Consider the following 25,397-nt stretch of genomic DNA (forward strand, 5'->3'; position numbering starts at 1 on the left):
TTAAATTATTAGAATGTATGCATTTAAAATATATTACACTAGAAATATACACAACTAAACGGCCCCTTAAACTTGATCATTTGAAAATTTTAACTGAGCCATGATTGCGAGACGTTTAAGAAGAGAGCTAAACCTTAATGATTATTTTAAGCGCTTTTTTCTAAAAATCAAAGCTTTTAGACTATTAATGTTGTCGAGGCTTCCAGTTTTCAAAGCATCGTCTTCCTTGTGCAGAGTTCAGGGTCCAAAGAGCCCCCATTTCCCCACATGGGATTAGGTGTGCGCCATAATTTTCTGCAATAATTATTGACAGAAGGGAAACTATTAACTTATTTTTCCCTATGGTTTTGGAACAGTTCAGCAATCTTGTTGGTTACTGCTTCTCTTCCAAAGAGAATCTCCCTTCCCTCCTTCAACACACATTTCTAGAAGTCGATTCTCTAAAATGTAAGTTTTTTATTTTAAATATTTTCAACTACGAAGAATGCGGTTTATGAATCCAAGGCTTCACTTTCTGTAGGAGGATATATTTTATTGTACTCAATAATTTTAGGAGGGTTTTGGGTTTTACTGCAAGTTGAGTTCTTAGTCCTTGTCTCTTTCGCCAGATCGACTTTTCTTACCGCAGTCGCGGTCGCCTCCTGCTAACACTAACCTGCAACTTCGTCTGAAGTTCTAAGGAGAGGCCAAAGCAAGCGACTGCATAGAAGGTCTATTCTCCTTCCTAAAGGCGCCTTTTTTCCTTCTACAATGATCACTTTCTCCCTTTATTTCACTGTGGTTTGGTTTAGAGCTGTCTTCTCTGGGACATTTTGGAGATTCGCAGGTTCAAGATTCAATCTTTTTTTCTTTTTTTCTTTTGTGCAGTCAGATTAGGTCTGCATTGCAGAGTTTTCTTTGTGATGGGTTTAGTTATTTTGTTAAAACCAGGTTTTGTATTACATTTTTTATTTTGACCCTTTTTTTTTTGGTTTCCGCCTGGATTTGATGGTGTTTTGTACTCGTGCTTGAAGATTTCATAAATGTGTAGCTTTGTATGACTTTTTTGGCATGTCTTTTGTGACCTTGTGATCAAGCTTTCGGTGAGTTCAGCTAAATGCTTGCCAAGTTATTGTTCTTTTGGTTAATTTATCTCGGATTGTGGCAATGCCAGTAATTTTCCATGTCACATTTGCTTTTTTATCTAGGAAATTTGGGGCTAACTTGGTAGCTTTATGATCTCCACTATATATGTCTTTTAAAGTCACTACTGTTTATCTCTTTGTGAAAAATTTTTGGTTTTTTTTTTTTTTTTAGTTTTATTTGAGTGTTTAGCCTAGGTTTTAGTTGTCCTTTTCCTTGAGCTTTCCTTTATTCTTAAGTTGTGCTTGATTTATTAGATGGCTTGCTTGAAACTGGGATCAAAACCTGATGCCTTTCACCGCCAAGGGCTGGCCTGGTATGGTTAAGTTATCTTTCCTTACTTTCTGATGTTTTGTTTCTTATTACAATGAGAAGCAGTTTTCTGTTTATTTCTTTTTGTCATGGACTTATATTCATCCTATTTTGATGCCTCTTAGTGCTATATTACTTGTTTTCCAGTTTGTGAGAATTCCAGTATTAATTAATATGGAGCTTTACAGAAATTCACTGTGATGTAGAACGAGTAGTGGAGCTAATTCAATATTTCATGATTTTAGATTCATGTATCTAACGGCCACTACGATGTACCCATGATAGTTTGAGTTTTTTTATGTAAGGTGAGGTGTTATACTGTTATTTTCATGTATTTATATCCTTATGTGTTTTTTGTTCATTTTGGGTAATGGGCCATGTTATGTTTTATGCATTATTGAGTCATAGGTTGATTTTAGTAAGTTTTATATCTTTTGACTTTTACTATCACCCTTTTTGACTTTTTACCATATTTTTTTATTTTGTTTTATCACTTTTTACCCTCTCATCTATTGTTTTTTTTTCTTTTAAATTCTGTCCCACCTTTTTTCGGACTTCTTCTCCTCAACTTTAAATTATGATAATTGGTAGTTATGTTTTTATGCTATATGTATGAGTCCTTTGTACTTCTAAATAGATAATGAAACAAATGAAATTATTTCTTCTTGAGTGCATCTATGTTCTCTTTTACCCTACTAAATGATCTATTGAGTGTGAGTGTCACGACCAGTAGAGATAGACTTTCAAGAAAGAAAGATCACAACAACTAAGGAATATTGTGTATGTTGTTTTGCGCATGAGCTCTGCTAGGATTTGGTTTTTCTTGCCCCTCCACCCTTTCCTTCAGCTTGTGATTTCTTCAATTGTCTCCACCAAAGCTCTGGTCTTCCCCATTCCCTGACCAAGCCCTAGCAGAGCTTGTCATGCAGTAGAATGTGATTAAGGATAGTACGGGAATGATATTAATTTGGTCACTAGCTTTAGGTATGACACTATTCTGAAGAACGTGCTAAATGATACGTGCGTTGAGGACTAAGGAACTTACTAAGGGTTGGTGTTGAGCTGAAGGGGAGTTCCTAATGATTGTATTTACAAAGGTCCAGTTGTAGTCTAAGGAACCTGAAACAAAGTGGGGAGATGGACCGACATTTGAGAGGTGGAGGTATTCATGTAGATCATCTAAGGTGATGGTTACTTGTCGGTAGCTACTCGAGATTGAAGGGTAGTGCGGTCTGAGGTGATGCGTAGGTTGGCAAAAAATTCAAGGCAAATGATAAATTGAAGAGTGGAGAGGTGGCAAAGAGATTTAGTACCTAATATGAAAGGTTTGCTTAGTTGAGGATTTTAGAATAAGTAATAGAAGCACTCATGTATCTGGTATAAGCATCCTCATCTTCCTCTCATTGAAACCTATAGTCCACCCTTTGGTGGAGATCAACCCTTGTGCACTTTGGAGCCATAGAAATTTAGTGGGAAAGTATAAAATTAGAGAATGAGAGAAGCGAGCTTGGAAGTGTGAAAAACATGCATGCATTACCCTTTTATAACTCGGATCGATCATACTGTACGATAGGTTATTTGTACAATACGATCAATTCCATCCAAAACGTCTCATCGGGAAAGTACAATCAACAATCAAATCGTACAATACGATTAGGGATCACCTAATACAATGAGTGTAAAATCGATCATCCCGATGAGTTGTTGGTATGACTGTTAACCAAATGGCATCGTACAATATAATAAGCAATAATGAATAGTCCAGAACAGTTAATATGACAATTATTGGTGCCAACGGTTGAATCTTATGTTTATCATACAATATGATGTGAATAAAAAACTAAGTTTTGTGCGTGATGATCAGAGAGAATTTTGCAATTAAAAGCATACACAAACAATCACAATTCATAATAGGAATAAACATTTTTGACAAATAAAACCACATAACATAAAAATATAAACAAACAAACACACGAACAAACCTTAACTTACCTTTACTTTAATTTTCCTAAGCATGAATGTCAATGACACCTAGTCTAGTCCTAAGTTTTAACAACCCGAAAATGAAAAGTATTTTAAAATATGAATTTTTTTAAATTTTTTTTTTAAACTGGAGCGCTTGTTCTATTGAGCGTTGTGGTGCTAGACCACTAACAACGTTTTTGTATATATTTTATTCTAAATCTAAGCTTTAAAATATTTCAGCGTTGCCACCTTCCCCATTTTGGCTACGACTTGCTCGGGAAGGAAAGGGAGAAAAGAGAGAGAGGAAGATGAGAGAGAAAGGAGACTAGAAAGTTGATTTTTGATCATTATTGTCTGTTGCTTCTGTTATAAAAAGTGTTTTGATAATTGTAAATAATTATCCTCTTACATCTATTTTCGATGATTTGATTTCTATGAATTTATCTCTTTTAAATATGTCAAAAATGCATTATCTCCTGATTTCATAAACTTTCACAGTATAATTTTTGATATGTAATAGATTTGATCATTCTGAAAAATATGATATGATTTTATTATCTTTACGGGTTAAATATGTGTATAGAAATTTCTTAACAAAATGAGTATTGAAAAAACCTACTGAAAATAGCTTGAAAAGTGTTGTACTGTGATTTGACATAAGATTACAAAATAATATGTTATAATTTAAAATTTTGTTTGGCAGTCATAGAGCAGTTTTTGTCCATCATCACGGCTGGAAAATTTGCTCATCTTGAGGTAGGTTAAGTTATGCCTATTTTAGATTTCAATAATTTTATGTTTTTGATATTTTTCTGATCAAATTTGTATTTTTGTTACTGAAAAATGAGGATAATTTTGTTTTAGTAAAACTTTTATCGTGTAGCTTTTTATATGTTATAGAGATTGTAATTACGAATATTTTGAGTATATTTTGTAAATTGTTTGGAGGGTATTTTTGCCTACTTCGAAATTTATTTTGACATATAAAAATAGTGTTTCAGTTCAATTAAAACTTCAGAATGATGCTTTATATAATCTCTGATAATTTGGTTATGTTTCGAAGTTGTGAATTTTTGCTCAGTAATAATTTTTTTGTATACCGTTACGGTATTTTGGTTTTTTCTGAATTGAGTCAAATTATTCTTTAATTAATTAAATGCATTAAAAAATATGTTGTAATGTGTTGTGATGTGATGCTGGCGCCTATGGGAAACCGAAGTGGGATTATGTTATGCCGACGCTAGTGGGGCAACCGTGGTGGGATTTTATTATCGAAGTATTGTGATGCTGGTGCTAGTGGGCGATAGAGGTGGGATTTTGGTCATGAAGATATAAAACTTTGGGCTTAAAATCTATTATGATTATTATTATGAAGTGTTTGTTTATAATTCAGTTAATTACTTGTGCAGTTTTGGGTCATATCGGGTCTGGTTGCGATAATATGTACTGAAATGATTGATATGATTGATTTATGCAAAAAATTAGTTTGTTATTAGTTTGAATATGATTTGATGTATGAATATGATGTATTGATTGATATCAGATATATGATATGATAATTTTCTGTGATATCCTCAACATCCACTTGATCCACTAATAGGATTTAGTGGATGGGAGTGATAAAGAGCTAGAGATTGATTGAGAGTCATAAAGAATCAGGACGATTGTCACATGATTCAATGAGAGTTATAAGAAGTTAATTTATTGAGAGTCATAAGGGGCAACTGATTAAGAATCATAAGTACAAGAGCAAGATAGAAGATGCTCTTAACTGAATATCTGATATAATATTGATTACTATACTTATACACTGATTACTAATTATTGAATACAAATATGAATTTTTGTTACTACTTACTATTACTGAATACAAATACTAATACTACTGTATAACTAATGGATTTAGGAAGTTGATTGAATGATATGACTGAATGAAATTGATTGTATTATAAATACAAAATGGTTGATTGATACATGTGACCAGACATATATATATTGATTTATAGACTTCCTTATGATTTAAACATATTGTTTCTCTTTTGCCTTCCATTAAATTGTATGCTTTTAGCTACTTGCTGGGCTATTTGCTAATTATGTGATTTTATATGATTTTAGGTAAAGGTTAGAAACCTGTGGATTAAAGTTTAACTGTAATGATGTTTTATTTTTCTTTCAGTTCTTCTAGTTTATTTATATTTTTTTATAGTCTATGAAGGCTATTGTATATATTATTTTGGACTGTATCGAGATAATTATGTTTTTCGTTGTTTATTGATTTTTGTTAATGCAATTAATTAGCATTGGATGTCAAAATGATTTGGATGTAAATTAATCTGGTTCTAAATAATTGAACATTAGTTGTCAAATGAAAATATAACCAAGAGGAAAAAATTTAAAAAAAAAAAATCTTTTACTTTAGATCCCGAGGTGTGACAAAGTGATATCAGAGCAATGGTCAGAGGAAAAATTTTCTTGTAGCAGGAGCTGTACTATTGATTACATTATTTATTGATTAAATGCATTTATAGATTTATTTTGTTTTGAACATTTTGTTTTTTATTTGTTTATTTTGTTTTGAATTTAAGATTTCTTTTGATTAGGCAAATACACCCAATAAGAAAAAAAAATTTGAACCCAACACTAAAGTGTTTTCAGTAACTTTAGGGAATATGGAAAGGTTTGCTAATATGATTGCTCAAATGGCAAGTGATAAATTAGTCAAATAGTATGGATAGAGTTACAAGAAGATAAGTGAAAGTAGTAAGAAAAGGACAGGCATGATTGTTAAAATACTTACCATACTGCAATGTATCTGATGTGGGAGGAGATATGCGGGACTCTAATATTGAGTGACAAGACAAAGTTTTAGATGATGTGATTATGAGCATTGAATGACAGAATGCCCATTGTTTGGATAGATTGGAAGTAGACTGTTGGAACTAATGAAAGAGGATCCTGAAATGACCGAGAATATGACTGATATAATTTTTGTGTTAGTTTAGACTTTGCAAGTTAAATTTTTTGATATAATTTTAAATAGATTTTGACATGATGTTGGATTTATAATTGTTTGAATACCGATTAGCCAATTTGCTTTAGAAATTTTATTTTGAGCATGTTCCCTCTCTCGGATTGATAAATATGTCAAGCATGACATTTTTCAAAGGTGAGAAGATTGTAAAAACCCGAAAATGAAAAGTATTTTAAAATATAAAATTTTAAATTTCTATTTGAACTAGAGTGCTTCGGCACTATACTTGTTAGCGCTGAAGTGTTAAGCCACTAACAGTATTTTTATATATTTTTTATTTTGAACATAAGCAATAAGATATTCCAGTGTCATCACCTTGCCCATTTTGGCCGTGATTTGCTCGAGAAGGAAAGGGAGAAGGGAGAGGAAGAGGAGGGAGAAGGGAGATAGAAAGCTAATTTTTGTCTATTGCTTTTTTTATAAAAGTGTTTTGATCAGTGTAAGTAACTATTCTGTTATGTTTTTGATGATTTTGATTTCTACGAATACATCTCTCCTAAATTTTCAAAAAGCATTATCTCCTGATTTTAAAAATTTTTACCGTATAATTTTTGAGATGTTATAGATTTGATTATTATGAATAATATGATATGATTTTATTATATTTTCACCAGTTAATTATGTTTATAGAAATTTCTGGATAAAATGAGTAGAAAAAAGGCAGACTGGAAATGGATTGAAAAGTGTTGTATTATGATTTGACTTGATAAGATTGCAAAATAATACATACTGAAATTATTGATATGATTGAGTTATGCAATTATGTAATATTGCTATTAGTCTTAATCTGATGTGATGTATGAATATGATGTACTGATTGATATTTGATATATGATATGATAATCTAATATAATATCTTAAATATTCATGTGGTCCACTGATGAGAGTCAGTGAATGGGTGTCATAAGGAGCCAAATATTGATTGAGAGTTATAAGAATTCGGGGCGACTATCATGTGATTCAAGAGGAGTTATAAGGAGTTCATTGATTGGGAGTGATAAGGCCGATTGATTGAGAATTATAAGTGTAGGAGTAAGATATAAGATACCTTCAACTTAATATTTGATAGAATATTGATTACTATACTGATACTAATTACTGAATATAAATATTGATACTATTGTATAACTTATGGATTGATGATGATGATTGAATGGTATGATTAAATGAAACTTATTGCATGATAAATATATATATATTTAAAACATGATTTAAAACATACTGCTTCTCTTTTGTCTTGCATTAATTTTAGTTGTATGATTTTAGTTACTTACTGAGCTATTTGCTCATTACATAGTTTTATATGCTTTCAGGTAAAAATAAGAAGCCCGTTGATTGAAGCTTAACTGGAATGATGTTTTTTCTTCTTTTAGTTCTTTTGACTTGTGTTTAATAAAAAATTAAATTCAAATATAACTAATCGTACAGTATGAACACTACATCATATTGGATGATCAACTATAACCAGAAACCCTATTGTCGAATTTAACTTACCTAAATAGACAAATTTAAATTTTAAAATATGTATTGTTCGTATTGTACGATCTTTTGAAATTATTACATAATTAGGTCAATTAATTAAGTACTCAAATCGGATCTGAATTGATTACAGTCGTACTATACAACTCACCCAAGGAGTCTCTGGATGAAGTTCAGTTCATATAGTACGATCACAAGATCATACTGTATGACTCACCCAAGGACTCTTTAGATGAAAATTGATTTGTCCTATACGATATGTTCATTGATTTAAACTAATCGTATAGTACTACTGTGCATTTGTCTAGTACGATCAGTTAAGAAATTGAATTGATCGTACTATAAATTATTCATCATATAATACTACAGTGAGATTGTTGAACTAATCATATTGTACGATCTATTGATCATACTGTACGAATAGAGTTGGTAGAATTGAAAAAAATTAGGATATTTGGAAGCCCACTATTTAAACTTTCTTAATAGACTTTGTAAGTGTCTTTGGCAGTTTGAGAGCGCGAGTCTTCTATAAGCAAGGGTTTGAAGAGAGAATCTTGAATAAGGGGGAGAGAGGTGAACTTGTGAGAGAGGGAGATCATTATGAATGCAAGTGAGTGTAAGAGGGGGTTTTGACACGGTTTGCTCTAGCAAATGTCCACCTTTGTTACTCTATGAGTCCATATTTGTTTTAAGGGAAACTCGAAAGAAGTTCTTGATGTCAAAAGATTCAGCTTCTCTGCCGCACCGGTGTTAGTGGAAAGGGATTCGATTACTCCGCTGCACTGAATTGGTGAAAGAGATTCAACTACGTCGTTGCACCGGATTGGTATAAGTGATTGTGTAAGGGATTATTCGTCTTGTTGTGGAGGCTAAATGAGTTATTAACTGTTTAGTGCAATACCGGAGAGGACTCCGGGGAGTGAACATAGGTCATGTTGATTGAATCATCATGCATTACGATTTGCATTTCTGTTTATTTTTCGCATTTACTTTTTGCAAATTTATTTTCTTGCATATTTCTTTTATGTGATTGGTTTGAGTTTGGATATCATTATGATACGAAATCAATTGTGATTGATTGATACTATCTCTGGTTGAAAAATAAACAAAAAAATAATTGAAAGTAAAAAGGAATAAAAATATTTATTTTTCTACAAAGGTAAAAACAAAAATATATTTGGTGTTATTTTGAATATTAGTTTCGCTTCCGCATTAAAGTTTTGAATTTGGTTGTTTAAATTGTCAAAAGGGATTTTTTGAAAAAGATTTTTAAAATATCAATTCGCCCTCTCTTGATGTGCCATTATATAATTCAAGTGGTTTCAGAACTATCAGAGGCTCCCCCAATCCTCTTAATAACTCCCATGTCTCTTCCTAAATTCCTCTGTTGGAATGTTAAGAGGTTTAAACAGTGATGGCCGTGTGAATGATTGTAGGAGTTTGATTTGGGATCACAGCATTGAGGTGCTTTGGCTGATTGAGAACAAGCTTAGTGGGTCTTCCATTGAGGGTATTTTAAATCAAAGACAATACAAGATGTTCTTGAATGAAGGTAGCTATAATAAATTTCTCTTAGCTCCTAATGGTTGCATTTGGGTTAAGTGGAATGCCAACACTGTCAACTTATCTTCATTAAAGCTCACTCACAATACATCCATAGCCTTCTCACCATCACCCCCATCATTAAATTATGCATCACTTTTATCTATACACTACCAATGTACTAAAAGAAAATCTCTTTGGGAGGATCTGTTTGATAGGCCTGCCTCACAATGGTGTTACTTACAGTTGCTTCAACCAACAAAATCTTAACCCTATCAGATATCTTCTGGATCGGGCTTTCTGTAACAATACTTGGTTGACCTCCTTTGCACTATCTCACATCAAGATTATGTGTCTCCTCTCTTCTGACCATTCCCCCCGTCTTGCTTCAAATGGACTAATCTATTACTACTTACAAGATATTCATATATAATAAAGCACCATCCTTCTTTCTGCCTGGAATGTTGCTGTCAAAGGGAATCCTATGCTCTCTTTTTGTAACAAACTGAAAATTGTTAAAATGGATCTTAAAAATGTAACTTTGTATTCCTTCTCTGCTCTCCACAACAACAGTATCTATTTGAAGGATAAACAAATGCCATTTTTAACAATCTTCAATCTAACCCTTTGGATAGTAACCTACTTTGCTTTAGCCCTCTACAATTAGAGAGAATTGATTCAAGCCACTATCTGTGAGGATGGCTGGATCGTACAAAGAGTTAAATGTTATTGACTTTCTAAAGGTGAAGTTACTTTATCAAAAATTTAAAAGGAGACTTAATTGGAACATTATTAGGGAAATTAATGGTCAAGGTGGTTCCATTAATACTCAAGGTATTGCTGCTACGGCCATTAACTATTTCTGCACTCTCTTCAATAATGACATTTCTTATGACATTCATGGTGACAATATTCCTCTTGGTCTTAATCTTTTGGATAAGGATGGATGCAATCTAGTTATGGATTTTCAGCCCGAGTAAATTCAATCTGCTCTGTTTGAGATTGGCAATGACAAAGCTTCGCGGTCTAATGGTTTTAGTGCTCGATTCTTCAAGAATTATTGGTGTTCACTTCATTCATGCAATTAGACACTGCTTATCTCACTTCCTCTATGCAATTAGACTTCATTAATGCACTCTGCTATTACCTTAATCCTAAATTTCTTGCATGCCTCCTCCATGTCGGATTTCAGATCTATCTCTTTATGCAACATCACACATAAAGTGGTTGTCAAACTGCTTGCAAACAGATTGAAGGACTTGCATCCAAATTTGATTCATCTAGCTTAAGTTTTCTTCATTGATGGAATATATATTGCTAACAATATTATTCTGTCTAATGAAATTTTGAGAGCTTTCAACTTTGCGTCCAATCAAAACTTCAATATTAAAATTGATCTGAAAAAAAAAAAACTTTGGATAATGTGGACAAACATTTTCTTTACAACAGAATGACTTCGTTGAATTTTCCTCCCACTTTCATTAACTGGATTAAATATTGCACTTCTTGTGTTCCTTTACTCTGTTATTATCAGTGGGAAGATGGGCTACTTCAACTCCAATCAAGGTTTAAGACAGGGATGCTTCTTACCCTCCTTCCTCTTCACTTTTATCATGGATGTATTTTCTAGACTTATGGACTCTGTGTTATAATAGGTCATTCTCCCCCATAACCAAGAACAGTGCTGATGTCTCCCATCTAATTTATGATGCTAATCTCCTGGTCTTTAGGCCGGCTAGCAAAAACTCTCTTTATCATCTTCTGAATACTTTTACTGTCTTCAACAGGTCCATAGGTTTCTCATATGATGAAGATAAAGATAACCAAGACTGAAGATCCAATTAAACTAAGATTTGTCATCCAAAATTATATTAAAAAGAACATTTCTAAATAATTTAATAATCTCACAAATAAATTTAAAAGATATATGAGCATGTATCCATACATGCATGCATGCATTCATACATATATATATATATTTAAAAGAAATTAACCTTAAAGTATAATTAATTAGTTAAGCTAACTTATTCAAGGTTATTTAGATGTTTAATTTGTTATATGAGATATGATTATGATATTGTTGGTAATGATCATGCAATAAATAATCATTGATGATGATAGTTAATATATTATTATAAAATTAAAAATTATATGATATATACTAAATAAAGATTTAAGCTGATATTAAGAAATGTATTTAGTTATAAACATTACTTGTAAACAAGCTTGTTCTCTATCTCTACATCAAACATGAATCAAGCTTTTTACGAGCTTCTTGTCAAATTTGTTCACGAGCTTTAAACAATGCTGTTCATGAACATAAACGAGTTGAACATATAAATATTCAAACTTGTTTATTTTAATTATCAGGTATTTAAAAAAATATTCAAACTTATTTGATTACTTAATCAAACAATCATGAATAAGCTATAATCAAGTCTAGCCATGTGTAACTTGTCAAATGCTCAATATGTTGCAACCCTACACCTTACTCTTAAAACATTGCATTTCATGCTTAAAAGTCATCTCATATTTTTTGTCATAATGATATGCAAGTAATTCCTGCCTTGTATGAAAATCTTTTAGAAAAAAACTTATGTTATCTTCTAATGCAACTTAAAAAAAGCACAACACTAGAAGTTGCAAAAAAAAAAAAAAAAAAAGACTTCCTTTCTTTAAAACATAGACAAACAAAGCCTTAAAATTCAACTACTTCAAACATACATTAAACGAAACACTACAATAAACTTACAACTTATAAAAATTTAAAAAGAAAGATACATGTGAAATGGAAATCTTAGATAGAAGAAAAAGATAAAAGACAGACGAATTAGGAGTAAGGGAGGTAGAAGACCATAGCTCGCGAGCTATAAGAAACCCTCATGCTATAGATTCCAAATATTCATCTCCAAAAATCCTCCTTCTCAAGCAGCCAAAACACCCCCTTTTATAAGAGGAAAAACACCTAACAACCCACATAAATGTGCCCCCCAAGCAAATAATAGGAGCCAACACAAAAATTAGGAAATAACATTGAGGGGAATGGCCAGCATAGGGAACCAATATCCAGAAACAGCTAAGTCAAGCAGATTTTTCAAGAGACTTAGGAAATAGCATAGAAGAGGGGAACAACCAGCAGTTGGAAATCAACAAAACAGAGTTTCCAAGCAGTGGAAAAACCGAAACCTGCATAGAAACTCAGCAGGAATTCCAACCAGCCACCAAGCAATCCATATCAAGCATAGAACACCAAATAGCCAAGACATATCGAGAAATATGGGCCAAGCCCATCAAGGAAATAACAACCCAAGATTAAATACCCATATAGCCAACAAGCAAGGAAAAAAAATCTAGCATTGCCTACATCATCTTCTTGTCGTTAATTCCTATGTTCGATTTAATGTCACTTTGGATCAAACATAAGTTGCCTAGCATATCAATTTAGAGACTAACAAAGATTATTTTGCACCTTAAATAAATGCCAAAATACATGTAATTAGTTTGAAGTTGATTTGTTCCTTGCACGTTTCCTTAGCACTCGAAATAATTTTGTGCTGCAATAATATTCTAGCAATCATATTTGAGTCATTTTAGATGAATTTGCTTGCCATTTAAATACTCAAAATAATTTTATATGCTGTAATTTAATTTCAAGAATTATTTCTTTTTTGTTTTGGTCTATTTTTGTTGTCTCATATGTTGATTTAGACGCACAAAAATATTTCCATTTGTTGTAATTATTTATCAACACTTGGTTTTAATCATTCTGAGCTAATTTTAAGATGATTTGCATGCGACATATTTTCTTTAAAAATATTAGTCTTTGCTGTAATTAAATTTCAACACCATGCTTTAGTCAATTTGAGTCATTTTCTAGGATGCATAGACATGATCATGAGGTCATGAAGATGATATCATACAAATAAGGGACACGACATGACATTATATATACATTATATTTTTTATATTTTAAAATTAAAAATAATTCTTTTATATATATATATATAAACATATATATAAACATACATAAATCCTAAACTAAAGCTTTGAACAAATCACTCATTCATGTACCCTCTAGCCACAACTTCCTCTCGACAACCTCGAGCTCTAGCTCATCGCCTTTGCCACAGCCACCACCATTATTGGCCCCGCCACTATCACTTGCAAGTAGCACACCATCACCTTCTCCTCTAAAACTTTTGGAATATTACTCTTTATCTTTATGTTGATGACAACTAATTATGAAAGAGGAAGATGATTAAAATAAATGAAGAAGAATCAGATAGAGCGACATTTGATTCCACAGGATGAGACATGAGAGTGACTAATTTGTTATGACAATGACTCAAAAAAAGACCCCCTCAATGATTATAGTGTAAATGATTTCTAAATTGTTGCCAATTATTTCAGCTTTCTTTGGGAATTAAATGTGGACGAGTAGGAAATTGAGTAAGAAAGAATATGGAGTTGAACTTGATCTTATATGTTACTTTTATGTAATTTTTATATTTAATGTTATTTTTCTCTTGACATATTTGAATTTCAATTCTATTTCATGCAATTTATCACTTGCCACTCGAGCATATGGCCTTTTAAGAAAGTTGGTTTGCTTCTGAAATCGGAATTGAGGTTAAGTACCATAGTGTACCATAATTGTCCAAGATTCTACTTTTAAGTGTTTACACTGTCATTTTGCTTTTGCTGCATGTACGTTATCAATATTAAACTTCAAAATATTTATGCAATATATGGCTTCTTTGTAACTTTTCTCATTTTATGTAAGTCTCTTTATGTTGAGGATCCTATTTCACTTCACTGCAGGTTCTGCCCTACCGGCCTTCCCAGCGATGTTACAGTTGAAGCTGGGGAAATGTCCTTCCATCTTCACAAGGTTGGAGACTTGGAAATTCTTTAAATGTGAATCCCTTAATCGAGAGTGAAATTACCTTACTGTGATTAGTACTTTTTGGTAATAAACCCAGGATAAGCGTCCATTTGAGATGGCTATAGATTTTAATAAAATTAGTTATAGAAATTTTCTTTTAGCTATCATATTCTAATAAATTTTATTATAAAATATTCCTGACTACCAAAATTTCTTAAAGACAAATAAAAAGTTGTAACTAGAAAATTGTGAAAAGCCGCCCCAAATAAACTCTAATAGAGGTATTGTAGTGGCTCCAGCAGAAAATTTTCCTTGTACAATGAAAAAATAACTAACATGTCAGTTATTGCTGTGCTAATGTTATGTCATATACCTTTAACTCTTTAAGCTGTCTTACAGTATTTTCACTTGACTTGCTTCATGATATAAAAAGAAGTTAGCTCATGAACTTATTTGCTTAACATTTAAGCTTTATTGCTTTGCCATGAGTGAAAAGGTTAGAGTAGCTCCAGTGGAAGATGAATTAAAGAGAGTCGTCTTAGATGGTTTGGTCATATAAATTGGTGGCCTTCCGATGACCCGGTTAGGAAAGTAGAGGTATTAGATTTGACTTATGTTAAGATAGGTAGAGGTAGACCTAAAAAGACTTGGTTAGAAAATATTAGACATAATCTTTCTTTATTAGATTTAATTGAGAATTTGACTTTTAACATAATATAATGGAGAAAAAGGATTCATGTAGCCGACCCCATGTAGTGGGACAAAGACTTGTTGTTGTTTTTGTTGCTTTGCCATGCCTGTTACTCATAGAAGCCATCGAATTCACCATCCAAAAAATTCTGAGAGGAACTTGTTTTTTTTTTTTTACTAGCAATGTCTTATTTGAAAGGAGTTTAAGCAGAATGCAAACTTTCATTTCATATGGTGTACATGTGATTAAATTGTGATTACTCATTATGATCATTTTACATGATTCTTTTTTTTTTTTTGTATACCTATAATTTAGAAGGCATTTTCCAGTCAGTTGCTGGACTAAACATTCTTATTTACTTGATTCAGTTCCCTCTTTTATCCAAGAGTATACTTCTTGAAAAGCTGATTGCTGAGCAATGCAAGGAAGAAGAGGAGGGCTGTTTTATTAAGCTTCCTGACATTCCTGGTGATTCAAAATCCTTTGAACTAGTCGCCAAGTTTTGCTATGGCGTGAAGCTAGAACTGACTGCTTCGAATGTGGTATCCCTTCGCTGTGCCGCTGAGTTTCTACAAATGACTGAAGAAGTAGCCGAGGGGAACTTAATTTCACAGACTGAAACATTCATAAACCAAGTTGTACTCCTTAGCTGGAAAGATTCCTTGAAAGCCCTCCAAACATGTGAAGATCTTCTTCCTTACGCTGAAGATCTTAACATTGTGAAACAATGCATTGAATCATTAGCTGTTAAGGCTTGCAAAGATCCGAATTTGTTTGGTTGGCCTATGATGGAGCATGGATCGATGCAAAGTCCTGGTGGCAGTGTCCTCTGGAATGGAATAAGTACTGGAGCTAGAACAAGAATTTGTAGCTCTGATTGGTGGTATGAAGATGTCTCATCTTTGAGTTTTCCTACATATAAGAGGGTGATAGCAGCAATGGAATCCCGAGGTATCAAACAAGAAGTTATTGCTGGTTCTCTAACCTGCTATGCGAAGAGGTATATTCATGGATTAAACAAGAGACAGAACACATCAAATGCAACCTTGGATACTGCACCGTCCGAGGAGAAACAAAGAAATCTTCTTGAAGAAATTGACAGATTATTGCCCTTTCAAAAGGGCGTAACATCGACAAAATTTCTGTGTAATCTTCTCCGCTTTGCTTTGATATTGAAAGCAAGTTCTACGTGTGTGTCTAACCTGGAAAGTAGGATAGGAATGCAACTGAGTGATGCTGCTTTGGAAGATTTGCTGATGCCTACATTTTCATACTCCATGGAAACACTTTATGATGTTGATTGCATACAGAGAATTCTCGAGCACTTCCTAGCCATGGATCAGGAGATTGGTGGTGCCTCTCCAGATCTTGTAGATGATGAACAATTGATCGGTTCTCTGTCATTGACGCCAATAACCACTGTGGCTAAACTTATTGATGGTTTTTTGGCCGAGGTTGCATCTGATGTTAACTTGAAGTTACCAAAGTTTCAGTCACTTGCAGCTGCTGTTCCTGAGTATGCCCGTCCCTTGGATGATGGGCTTTATCGTGCTATCGATATATACTTGAAGGTTATGAACAATTTATCATATCCCTAATACTCATTTTGTTGCTTATAGATTAAAATAATGATTTTGTGTGTGAAATTGATATCGTCATGTTTGAGAGATTTTGAAGGTGTTTGTAGAGTTCGAAAACAATATTGCTTTTGTTGTTTGAAGAAACCAAAAGTGATATACGATGAATTTTATTGGAATTAATTTTATACATTGACATTCAGGCACACCCATGGATATCAGAATCAGAGAGAGAGCAACTTTGCCGGTTGATGGACTGCCAAAAGCTCTCTCTTGAAGCCTGCACTCATGCAGCACAAAATGAGAGGCTTCCTCTAAGAGTCATCGTCCAAGTTCTTTTCTTTGAGCAGCTTCAACTTAGAACCTCCATTGCCGGATGCTTCCTTGTCTCAGATAACCTTGATGGTGGTTCTCGAGCACTGAGAAGTGGTCATGTGGGCCCAACTGAGGGTGGTGGTTGGGCCATTTCTATGAAGGATAACCAGATATTGAAGGTTGGGATGAATCACATGAGGATGCGTGTCTCTGAACTTGAGAAAGAGTGCTCGACGATTAGGCAAGAGATCGAGAGACTGGGACAGGGGAGAAGTGGGTGGACTGTTGATCCTAAGAAGTTTGGCTTCAAGCTCAAGTTACTGATGTGCAGTGCAAAGGAGGACTCAGTTAATGGCCATCAAAGGAGCAAAAGTGAAAAGATTGAGAGGCTTCATGCAAAGCTTCCAAGACATAAGAGGAGCACAAGTATATCGATTGAAAAGTAAGCTACCCTACTCAGCTACTTCATGTTAGTTTTATTTTTGTATGATTTATACGTTTCATTCTTTTCAATTGACAATCTCTGATGGATCTTTATCCTCTCTTGTTGGCTCTAAATATGAAAAGGGAGGACTAATCAAAATTTTCAGTGTATTTTTCTTTCATGTGATTAGTAATTTTCAAGACTTCAAATTAATATGGTTCACATGCTTTTTTGTGCCTGTCCTTCAGAGGTCCATTGCTTCACTTATGTTTGATGTGTTTTGTCATACCTTGGGTGTTCAGTTTCCTTCTATTCTTAATTTTTCTCCGTAGCAGGTAATTGACACTTACATGATTCCATTTCCTTTTTTTTTGGACATTTAGGCCAATTAAGATAAATTCATACACACATCACATATGCGAGACTCGAACCTAATATCTCTTGTTGGTAGCTAAAGCTCCAAACCAACAGGCCAAAGTTGCGTATTGGATTCCATTTATGGCACTGTAGCAGAAGTATATATTATTGATATTCTTGGAAAATGTGATTTTGGAGATGTTAAATTTGTTGTTTTGATCAGGGAATGCTAAAGTTAGTTTGGAGGTTTCTAGGAAAGTGTATGTTAGGGGATTCTGAGAAAACTAACTATTATGGAATATTTTTGTTTTATTTATAGGATTTTTGATGTGCTTAAAATAAGTATTGGCTTTATGAAATTTCATATTCCTCTCAAAATCTGTGTTTGTTATTGGATATAAATTATTTTAGTACCTTCCAAGTGTTGAGGACAAATTTTTGGAAAAGTTTATTTATTTATTCATTTTATACCGATATAGAAGATTTAGATCTTTGATGATTTCTAACATTGCTCTTTCTCATCTATGGTATTTTGTAATATGATTTTGAAGGCGTGATTGAGATTTTGTCATCTTTGTTTCTGATTTTGTTTTTTTCTGCAGTGCAAGTTTTGAACAGTTTTGTGGTTTTTATTCATTATATAAGATTTCTTGCGAAGTTCAGGTTTGGCTTGTTTAAATTAATCATTTGGTGACAGTTTTTATTGCTGATTTTGAATCTTGAGTGATGAAATTTTTGCCTGATTACATTTGAGCCATAAATTTTAATCTTTGGTGCTTTTTTTTATAAATTTAATCAATATTTTGCTTTGAAAAATAATAGACCTTAAGATGTCTTGCATGATCTAGCATCTTAATGTTTTACTGCATCATCATAACAATTAAAAGTATGACTTACTAATGGAGTTAATAAAAAAATTATTAAATGATGCCATTTAAACAAAAAATTATTAAACTGATAGTGAACCAACAGTCATATCCAAATTTAAATAGCAATCAGAAACTTGAAACTATTGTATATTTAGCATTATCCTATTTATTCCAGCATGCATTCTAACTATCAAAATATTAATATGTAAGGCTTCGTTTGAAACGGCTTTCTTGCATGTTGATTGAGATGCATCATTATCTTGTTAGAGTTTTGATTGTTGCTCGTTTGAAAAGATTTATGATTGATGTCAAGCAGCTTCAAAACGAGGCTTAATAGGTTATACAAGTGCTTCCATTATTTAATTCTGCAAAACCAAAGAAACTACTTGTGTTTCAAATCATTATCTGATAAAAAAAGAACATCCTTTCACTCCAACTAACCAAAAAGGAAAAGAAAATTAATTAAACATTAACTCATGGGAAAGTTTCAAATGAAAAGTTCTGACACACTTTACAATAATTCATCAATTCTAACAACTTAATCATCTTAAGATGGTTGTTGCATGAGCTTCAATTTCACATTGAAGTTTCTGTCGAACTCTTGAAACATCTTAGTCAGCTTGTTTGATTGTCACATCTGCAGTGCAAAGAAAAAGAAGATAGCAATCAAGCTTACATTCAATTCATATAAATCAACAACTTACAGGTATTGAGCCAGGTGTTTAATCAGAATTGATATTGGATGAGCTATATTTTTTGTTATTTTTTCATATTTAAGCAAACCTTGAGCATACAAATATTCCTTTACCACCCTTCAATTTTTTTTCCAAGTTAGTTTAAATTTATCAAGAGATTTGGATCATAGATAACATTGTCAGAAAAGCAGCTGGACAAGCTGCAAAAAGAAAAAAAAAGTTCTCAGAAATTTTTGTCATGATTATGAATTGTAGTTATAATATTCATCTATATTTCTAAAAATTAGTCTATAATATCCTCAGTTAAGTTCATATTCTTACCTTATCCTAAAATTCTCTTTTAGCTTTTATCATACTAGACAGTTTCAAAATTTTAATTTCAAGATTATATAAACAATACCACATGATTGAGCAAATAAAACACCTCAATTCTAAGATTTTGTTTGTGATAGCTATTTTATTGCTTTCTAAAGCTGTTTTTTTGTATAAAAAGTTCTAGTTCAAATAATTTTTGTATTAAAAGCTATTTTAAAAAGCAATAAAAAAAACTATCCCAAACAAAATCTTATCTAGATCTCTAAAATATTTTTGTTCACTTTTTAAATAGAATGTTTGTTTTCTTGAATAATTTTTAATATTTTTGTTCATTCCAATACTAAGTCTGCCTATTAAGATAAACCCTAAACTCTATTAGAACGTCTAGCAAATATCTGATATTTATTCTAATCAGTATGTAGCCTAATTCGTAACATTCTCAAATAAGTGTCTAAATTTCATGTAGCAATATTATTTCTTACTATTGCATATGCACATAAACATAGCCTAAGGTTTTATTTAAGAAAGCTTTTTTATTATTTTCTAAAATAACTTTTTAATACAAAAAATTTAATTTTATAACAAGTAGTAATAAAGTTATCTCAAATGAAGCCTTAGGAATTATTTGGAACAACTTTTTAAAACAGTTTTCTAGTACAAAAATTTTTAGTTTAAAAACTTTTTAGTTAAAAAAATTTTTGTTCTAAAAATTGTTTTAGAATATAGTAAGAAAGTTTTTCCAAATGAAGCTTTAAGCTCTGTTTGGGACAACTTTTTTGTTGTTTTTTAAAGTTGTTTTGTGGTATCCTAAATTTTTAATTCAAAAAAATTTTATACTACAAAGTTGTTTTAGAAAACAGTAAAAAAATTATTCCAAATGAAATCTTAGTCACAAACAAATTTGAAATTAAACATCAAATTAGGGTTAATCTCAACCTAAGTTCAACCAATCCATATTTTGTTTGAGCAATGATATATTAGGTTTCATTTGAGATAATTTTTTTATTGTTTTTTAAAACATCTTTTTAGTACAAAAATTTAGTGAATTAAAAATTTTTGTATTAAAAAGTCGTTTTAAAAAGCAGCAAAAAAAATTATCTCAAAAAAAGCTTGAATAGATCAATTTTCCCAAATTTTAGCTAAGAAGATTAAAGATGTTGCTTTATGATTCACTCTTTATCACAACGACTGATATTTTAAGTGAAATATTCAACTACAATAAATTACTACTTCCATTTTGATAAATGTGGAATAGATATATTAAGGTTTTGTTTGGGACGGTTTACTCATTGCTTTTTAAAATAATTTTTTAGTAAAAAAATATTTTTTGTACTAAAAAACTGCTTTTAAAAGTCGTAAAAAAGGTCGTCTCAAATGAAAATTTTAAGACGGTTTTTTAGTATAAAAATTAATTGAACTGAATTTTTTGTACTTAAAAGCCGTTTTTAAAAGCATTAAGAAAGCCGCCGTAGACAAAGCTTATGTTAGGTTTCATAATGCTTTAAATTTTCAACATTGCAAGATGAAAACCCTAGAGCAACAAGAAATGCTACCCTCATAGATATTATTCCAAATAATAATTTCTCAAAATTATTTAACAAGGAAAAAATATAAATATTCACCAATACCATATTGATATAAAAATGTGAACACTTCGTAATCTAATTGTTGAAGAAGGGCGAAGGAACGTTGGTGAAGTGTATTACTTGCAATAATCTGGATTCCAATTAATGCCTTTTTTTACAATGCTAACACCACCACCAAGAAAATAGATAGCCTCTATATCATATCTTTGAGACAAAAATAACTTTTGGGTAAGACAATGAAATTAAATATTAACTACTTAAAATTACAAAAAATAATAATAATTAATAATTACCTACTAATAAAATGTTCATTATAGTCTCTAATCATTATCTCTAGATGTGGGCTTCCGAAAATTGGGCCCCGACCTCCCCTTATTGTTTTTCGAGGGAGTTTTAACGGAATTATGCTCTGGGGTAAATTTTGGGAAGGTGGATTGGGTTTGTAGATAAGACACACCCAGAGATTTCGCCCTCATTTTGCGAGGACTTTATGATCTGAGTTCTGGTTTTCTATAGGCACATGCCCCTATAGTTAATTACCCCTCTCGATAACGAGAGAGAACTTTCAATTAAGGCAAGTCATTAATCAGATACGTAGAAATACGCGTCATCTGTCATATAATAGCAACATGAGTTTCTATTTGGAGGATTGATATTTATAATTAGAAATTTCATCATCTTGCACTTAAAGCGGATGATGGGGGAATGGATGATGGACCCGATCAAGATCCCATGGTTTCGTCGTCCTGGGTCATCGTGGTCCCTGATAATGTGTGTACTTATAACACCCTTGCTGGGGCCAATGCGGTTGAATGATTTTATCAATGAAGCTTTCTTATGAAGGATCTTGAAGGCCTAATATGAATGTATAAAATAAATATCCCGGTCGACCTCGTGACCGCATATTTATTTAATGCCTCGATTCGTGTCAAAAAGGATCGGGTTCGAACAGATTCATTATTTAGCCTGCGCAACATCCCTAGACGTCACATGCATACCCAAAACATGCTCGTCGGGGCCTATGCGGGTCGCAATTGTATTTACCCCTTTAGTGTATCTATGTGTATACAAATTACGGTGCATGTGTAGGGGCATTTTGAAATATTTAGCTTTGATCAGTTGAGCGGGTCGCTATCATTTGAATGCAACGCTCTACATGGAAGCTTGTACAAGCCTTCTGTCTGCTTGCATACATGATGCAGATCCGATAGCGTGGCGTTGTAACTTATAGACACATTCTTTCTGCTTGCATGAGTGTTGCAGATCCGGTGGCGTGTTGTAACAGCTTCTAGACTGAGTTGTTCGTTGCTTTATAGAAGTAGACAATCGTGTACTATTTATTGCTTTATGTGAGTAGATTGTAGCGCACTAATGAATCTCACGTTTTTTATTGTAGAAGAATGCATTTGGTGCATATCATTCGTCTTTACTTGCAAATGATCAACATATTTGATTGACATTATATAGGCGTTGACTACAAGGATGATGTAGAATCTATTATCTTCTACTACACAGCTTGTAGGTGCTTGTATATGTTCTTGACTTCCTTATGTATTGTTGATTGGTGAACTGCCACATCTACTTGCATGTCCTCTAATGCTCGTAGGAATTATTGCTTGTATATTTATTCGGGGTCAAATTATACATCCCCTCCTTTTTCATTGCTTGCAGGATTGAATATGATTGCTTGTGTTTTGATGTTGATTTTAGAAGTGTTATAAGACAGCTTCTTCATCTGCTGAATGTCCTTCATACCTTGCTCACGAACACGTCGTATCATTTGTGGCATGACACTGTATGTTTGTACGGATGTTGCGTTAAATGTTGATCTTTTAATGTTACTAGTGGGCATTCACACTCAACGTAGTAACTTTGCATTTTACTTGTGGACAACAAATTGGATCGAATGCAGGTGCTATATTTGTTGTGCCTTTTCCACATCATGCTTATGAACATATCACGATGTATATTGCATTTATCTTTTTCTTTGATGTTTCTTCCTGGAGTCGGATCATTGTTGGTGATACGAATATAGGAGTTCACTTGTATAAGACTCAAGTACTTTTTTTTTTATATATGTTTGAGTCCAAGTTCAATTCATGCTTGAGTTCAAACTCAATATGAGTCTTCTACATTCATTCAAGTCTCCTGTTGTCATATTTAGTTCACAAATCCAAGTTTCACTTGATGTCGTACAATTCAAGTTCAATGTCCTATGTGGTCATTTGAGTTTAAATCATGTTTGAGCTCAAAGTACAAGTTCAAGTCCAAAAAACATGTTCAAATAAAGTTCATGCTCAAAATGAGCCTCTTCCGTTTGTTTGAGTCCCCTGTGGTCCAACTCAAGTCTTTGCTTGAGTTCATTTAAGTCATTTTGGTCCAATCAAGTTCAAGCTCTTTTATCTTTTGAGTTCAATCAAGCCCGAGTGCGGTCGTATGTTCACCCAAAATTTTGGTAACCTCTCAGCATCTCCCCCATATAGGTGAAAACTAAGGAAAACTGGGCCTCCCGCCACGCTAGAGAAAAGTGTGTACGGTATGTGTCCTCGGACAAGGACACCGCGGCCGTAAAATCTTTGTCCCCACCAAGTTAAGAAAATCATATATGAGTATTCAAATGTACATGTGAAGGAGAAGAACAGTTGTTTCCCCGCAGGTATAGAGCCGCATATGGGTACTTAAGAGTTGTCCTAGCCACGCTAAGAAAAGCGTGCATCGGGCCTACCTGCCTCGTCGCATGTGTTGCACCAGGTTCCCTACTATCATGCTAAGAAAAAGGTGTATAGGTGGTTGACCGGTTCCTCACACACACCGATGACAGGATTTTGGGTTCAAGGGTCGCTCACCTACCTCGTCGTAGGTGTCGTGTTCCCTTCCCACCATGCTAGAGAAAAGTGTGTATGGGCGGTTTGTTGGCTCGACACGCACACCGAGGTAAGAGAGGGATATTCTTGCATTTTTTTAATTTTAATTTAATATTAATTATAATAATAATTAAGTAATTATAATTAATAATTAACCACTAATCACTAGATAGTTATAATTAATAAATTAATTATAATTATAATTAATCATTGATTAATTATAATTAATCATTAATTAATAATTATAATTTAATTATAATTAGATGATTAATTATTATTATAATTAAATAATTATTAAACATAATTAATAAAAATTATAATAAATAATAAATAAATAATATTATATATAAAAATTTCTCACCCTCTCTCCCTCTCTGGATCGGCCGAAGAAGCGTGCGGGTAGGGAGAACTTGCCTGCACAGCCGCGAGCTTCTGTACTGGCTTCCGATCAAATGCCGCAACTTCCGATCCGTTCAGGAAGGGAAAGTTGTCTAAGGAGCAAAGTCGACCGGCCACGGGAGAACCGAAGAAGCGCGCGAAAGGTAGACAGTTATCTTCACAGCCGCCGAGCTCCTGTTCTGATTCCGATCAAAAATGTCTGACTTCCGATCCGGCGGGAAGGGGATGCCGTCGAATGAGCCAAGCCGAACAGCACAGAGGAGCCTCCGATCCTTCTCACAGCCAGCGAGCTCCGTTCTCTGCTTCCGATCAAATTGTTGTAACTTCCGGTCCGACAGCAGGGAACGTCGGAGGAGCGGAGTCGGACACCAACAAAGGAACCGGAGAAGCCTTCCAAAGGGAGAAAATTACTTCACTGCAAGCGAGCTTCCCGTCGCTGCTCACGATCAAAATGGCGTAGCTTCCGATTCATACAGGAGGGAACGTCGTCGATCAAGCGAAGTCGCACAGCTGCGAAGGAGTAGAAGAAGCGCTCGAAAGGAAGATAGGTGGCTACCTTCTCAACGAGTAAGCTCCCTTCTTGCTTCCGATCAAACTATCGTAACTTCCGTTCTGTCCAGGAGAGAGCAGGGTGAGCGAGAGAGATCGAGTGCGAGAGAGAGCAGCGAGAGAGATGTCAGAGCCGAAATCCTCTCCTTTTCGTTTCTTTTTTAACGCCCAGTGAGGTCGTGCGATGAAACGACGCGATGTATGGCCTCGTCGTGCGAAGGGCGGCGACGTCGTGCGAGTGCAGAGAGCGGGTACGATTTTTTTTATTTGATTTTTTTATTTCCAATTACAGGTCAACAAATGCCCCCCAACAAATGTGGTACGCGCCTAGAGCGAGCCACGTTTGTTGTATACTAATTGACCCTGTGGATCTCCAGATATCTTTTTAGATGTCACACTAGGGTTTCCACTTAGTGGATC

The 25,397-nt window shown here is 33.4% G+C and overlaps 2 protein-coding genes across 2 annotated transcripts; both read left to right on the forward strand.

Moving 5' to 3' along the window:
* The first annotated feature begins 259 nt into the window (after positions 1 to 259).
* Positions 260 to 17,475, forward strand: LOC110095601 (BTB/POZ domain-containing protein At1g30440). The gene is made up of 6 exons (XM_020821211.2): positions 260 to 447; positions 609 to 710; positions 1,380 to 1,438; positions 14,273 to 14,342; positions 15,396 to 16,598; positions 16,808 to 17,475. Exons 3-6 carry the CDS (start codon positions 1,380 to 1,382, stop codon positions 17,363 to 17,365), a joined length of 1,890 nt encoding a protein of 629 aa, XP_020676870.1. The 5' UTR covers positions 260 to 447; positions 609 to 710; the 3' UTR covers positions 17,366 to 17,475.
* Positions 17,476 to 24,407: 6,932 nt separating this feature from the next.
* LOC110095602 lies at positions 24,408 to 25,379 on the forward strand. Its single transcript, XM_020821215.2, has one exon. The coding sequence runs from the start codon at positions 24,624 to 24,626 to the stop codon at positions 25,140 to 25,142; it is 519 nt and encodes a 172-aa protein (XP_020676874.1). The 5' UTR covers positions 24,408 to 24,623; the 3' UTR covers positions 25,143 to 25,379.
* Positions 25,380 to 25,397: the final 18 nt, after the last annotated feature.

Source organism: Dendrobium catenatum, unplaced genomic scaffold, assembly GCF_001605985.2.
Source record: "Dendrobium catenatum unplaced genomic scaffold, ASM160598v2 fragScaff_scaffold_1125, whole genome shotgun sequence".
NCBI lineage: Eukaryota > Viridiplantae > Streptophyta > Magnoliopsida > Asparagales > Orchidaceae > Dendrobium > Dendrobium catenatum.

Bases quoted from the DNA above. Each gene is read 5' to 3' on its own strand.
- LOC110095601 (XM_020821211.2), top strand. From the start codon at position 1,380: ATGGCTTGCTTGAAACTGGGATCAAAACCTGATGCCTTTCACCGCCAA. The intron at 14,343-15,395 runs GTTGGAGACTTG...TACTTGATTCAG, and splicing joins TGTCCTTCCATCTTCACAAG to TTCCCTCTTTTATCCAAGAG. The intron at 16,599-16,807 runs GTTATGAACAAT...ATTGACATTCAG, and splicing joins CTATCGATATATACTTGAAG to GCACACCCATGGATATCAGA.
- LOC110095602 (XM_020821215.2), top strand. From the start codon at position 24,624: ATGTCTGACTTCCGATCCGGCGGGAAGGGGATGCCGTCGAATGAGCCA.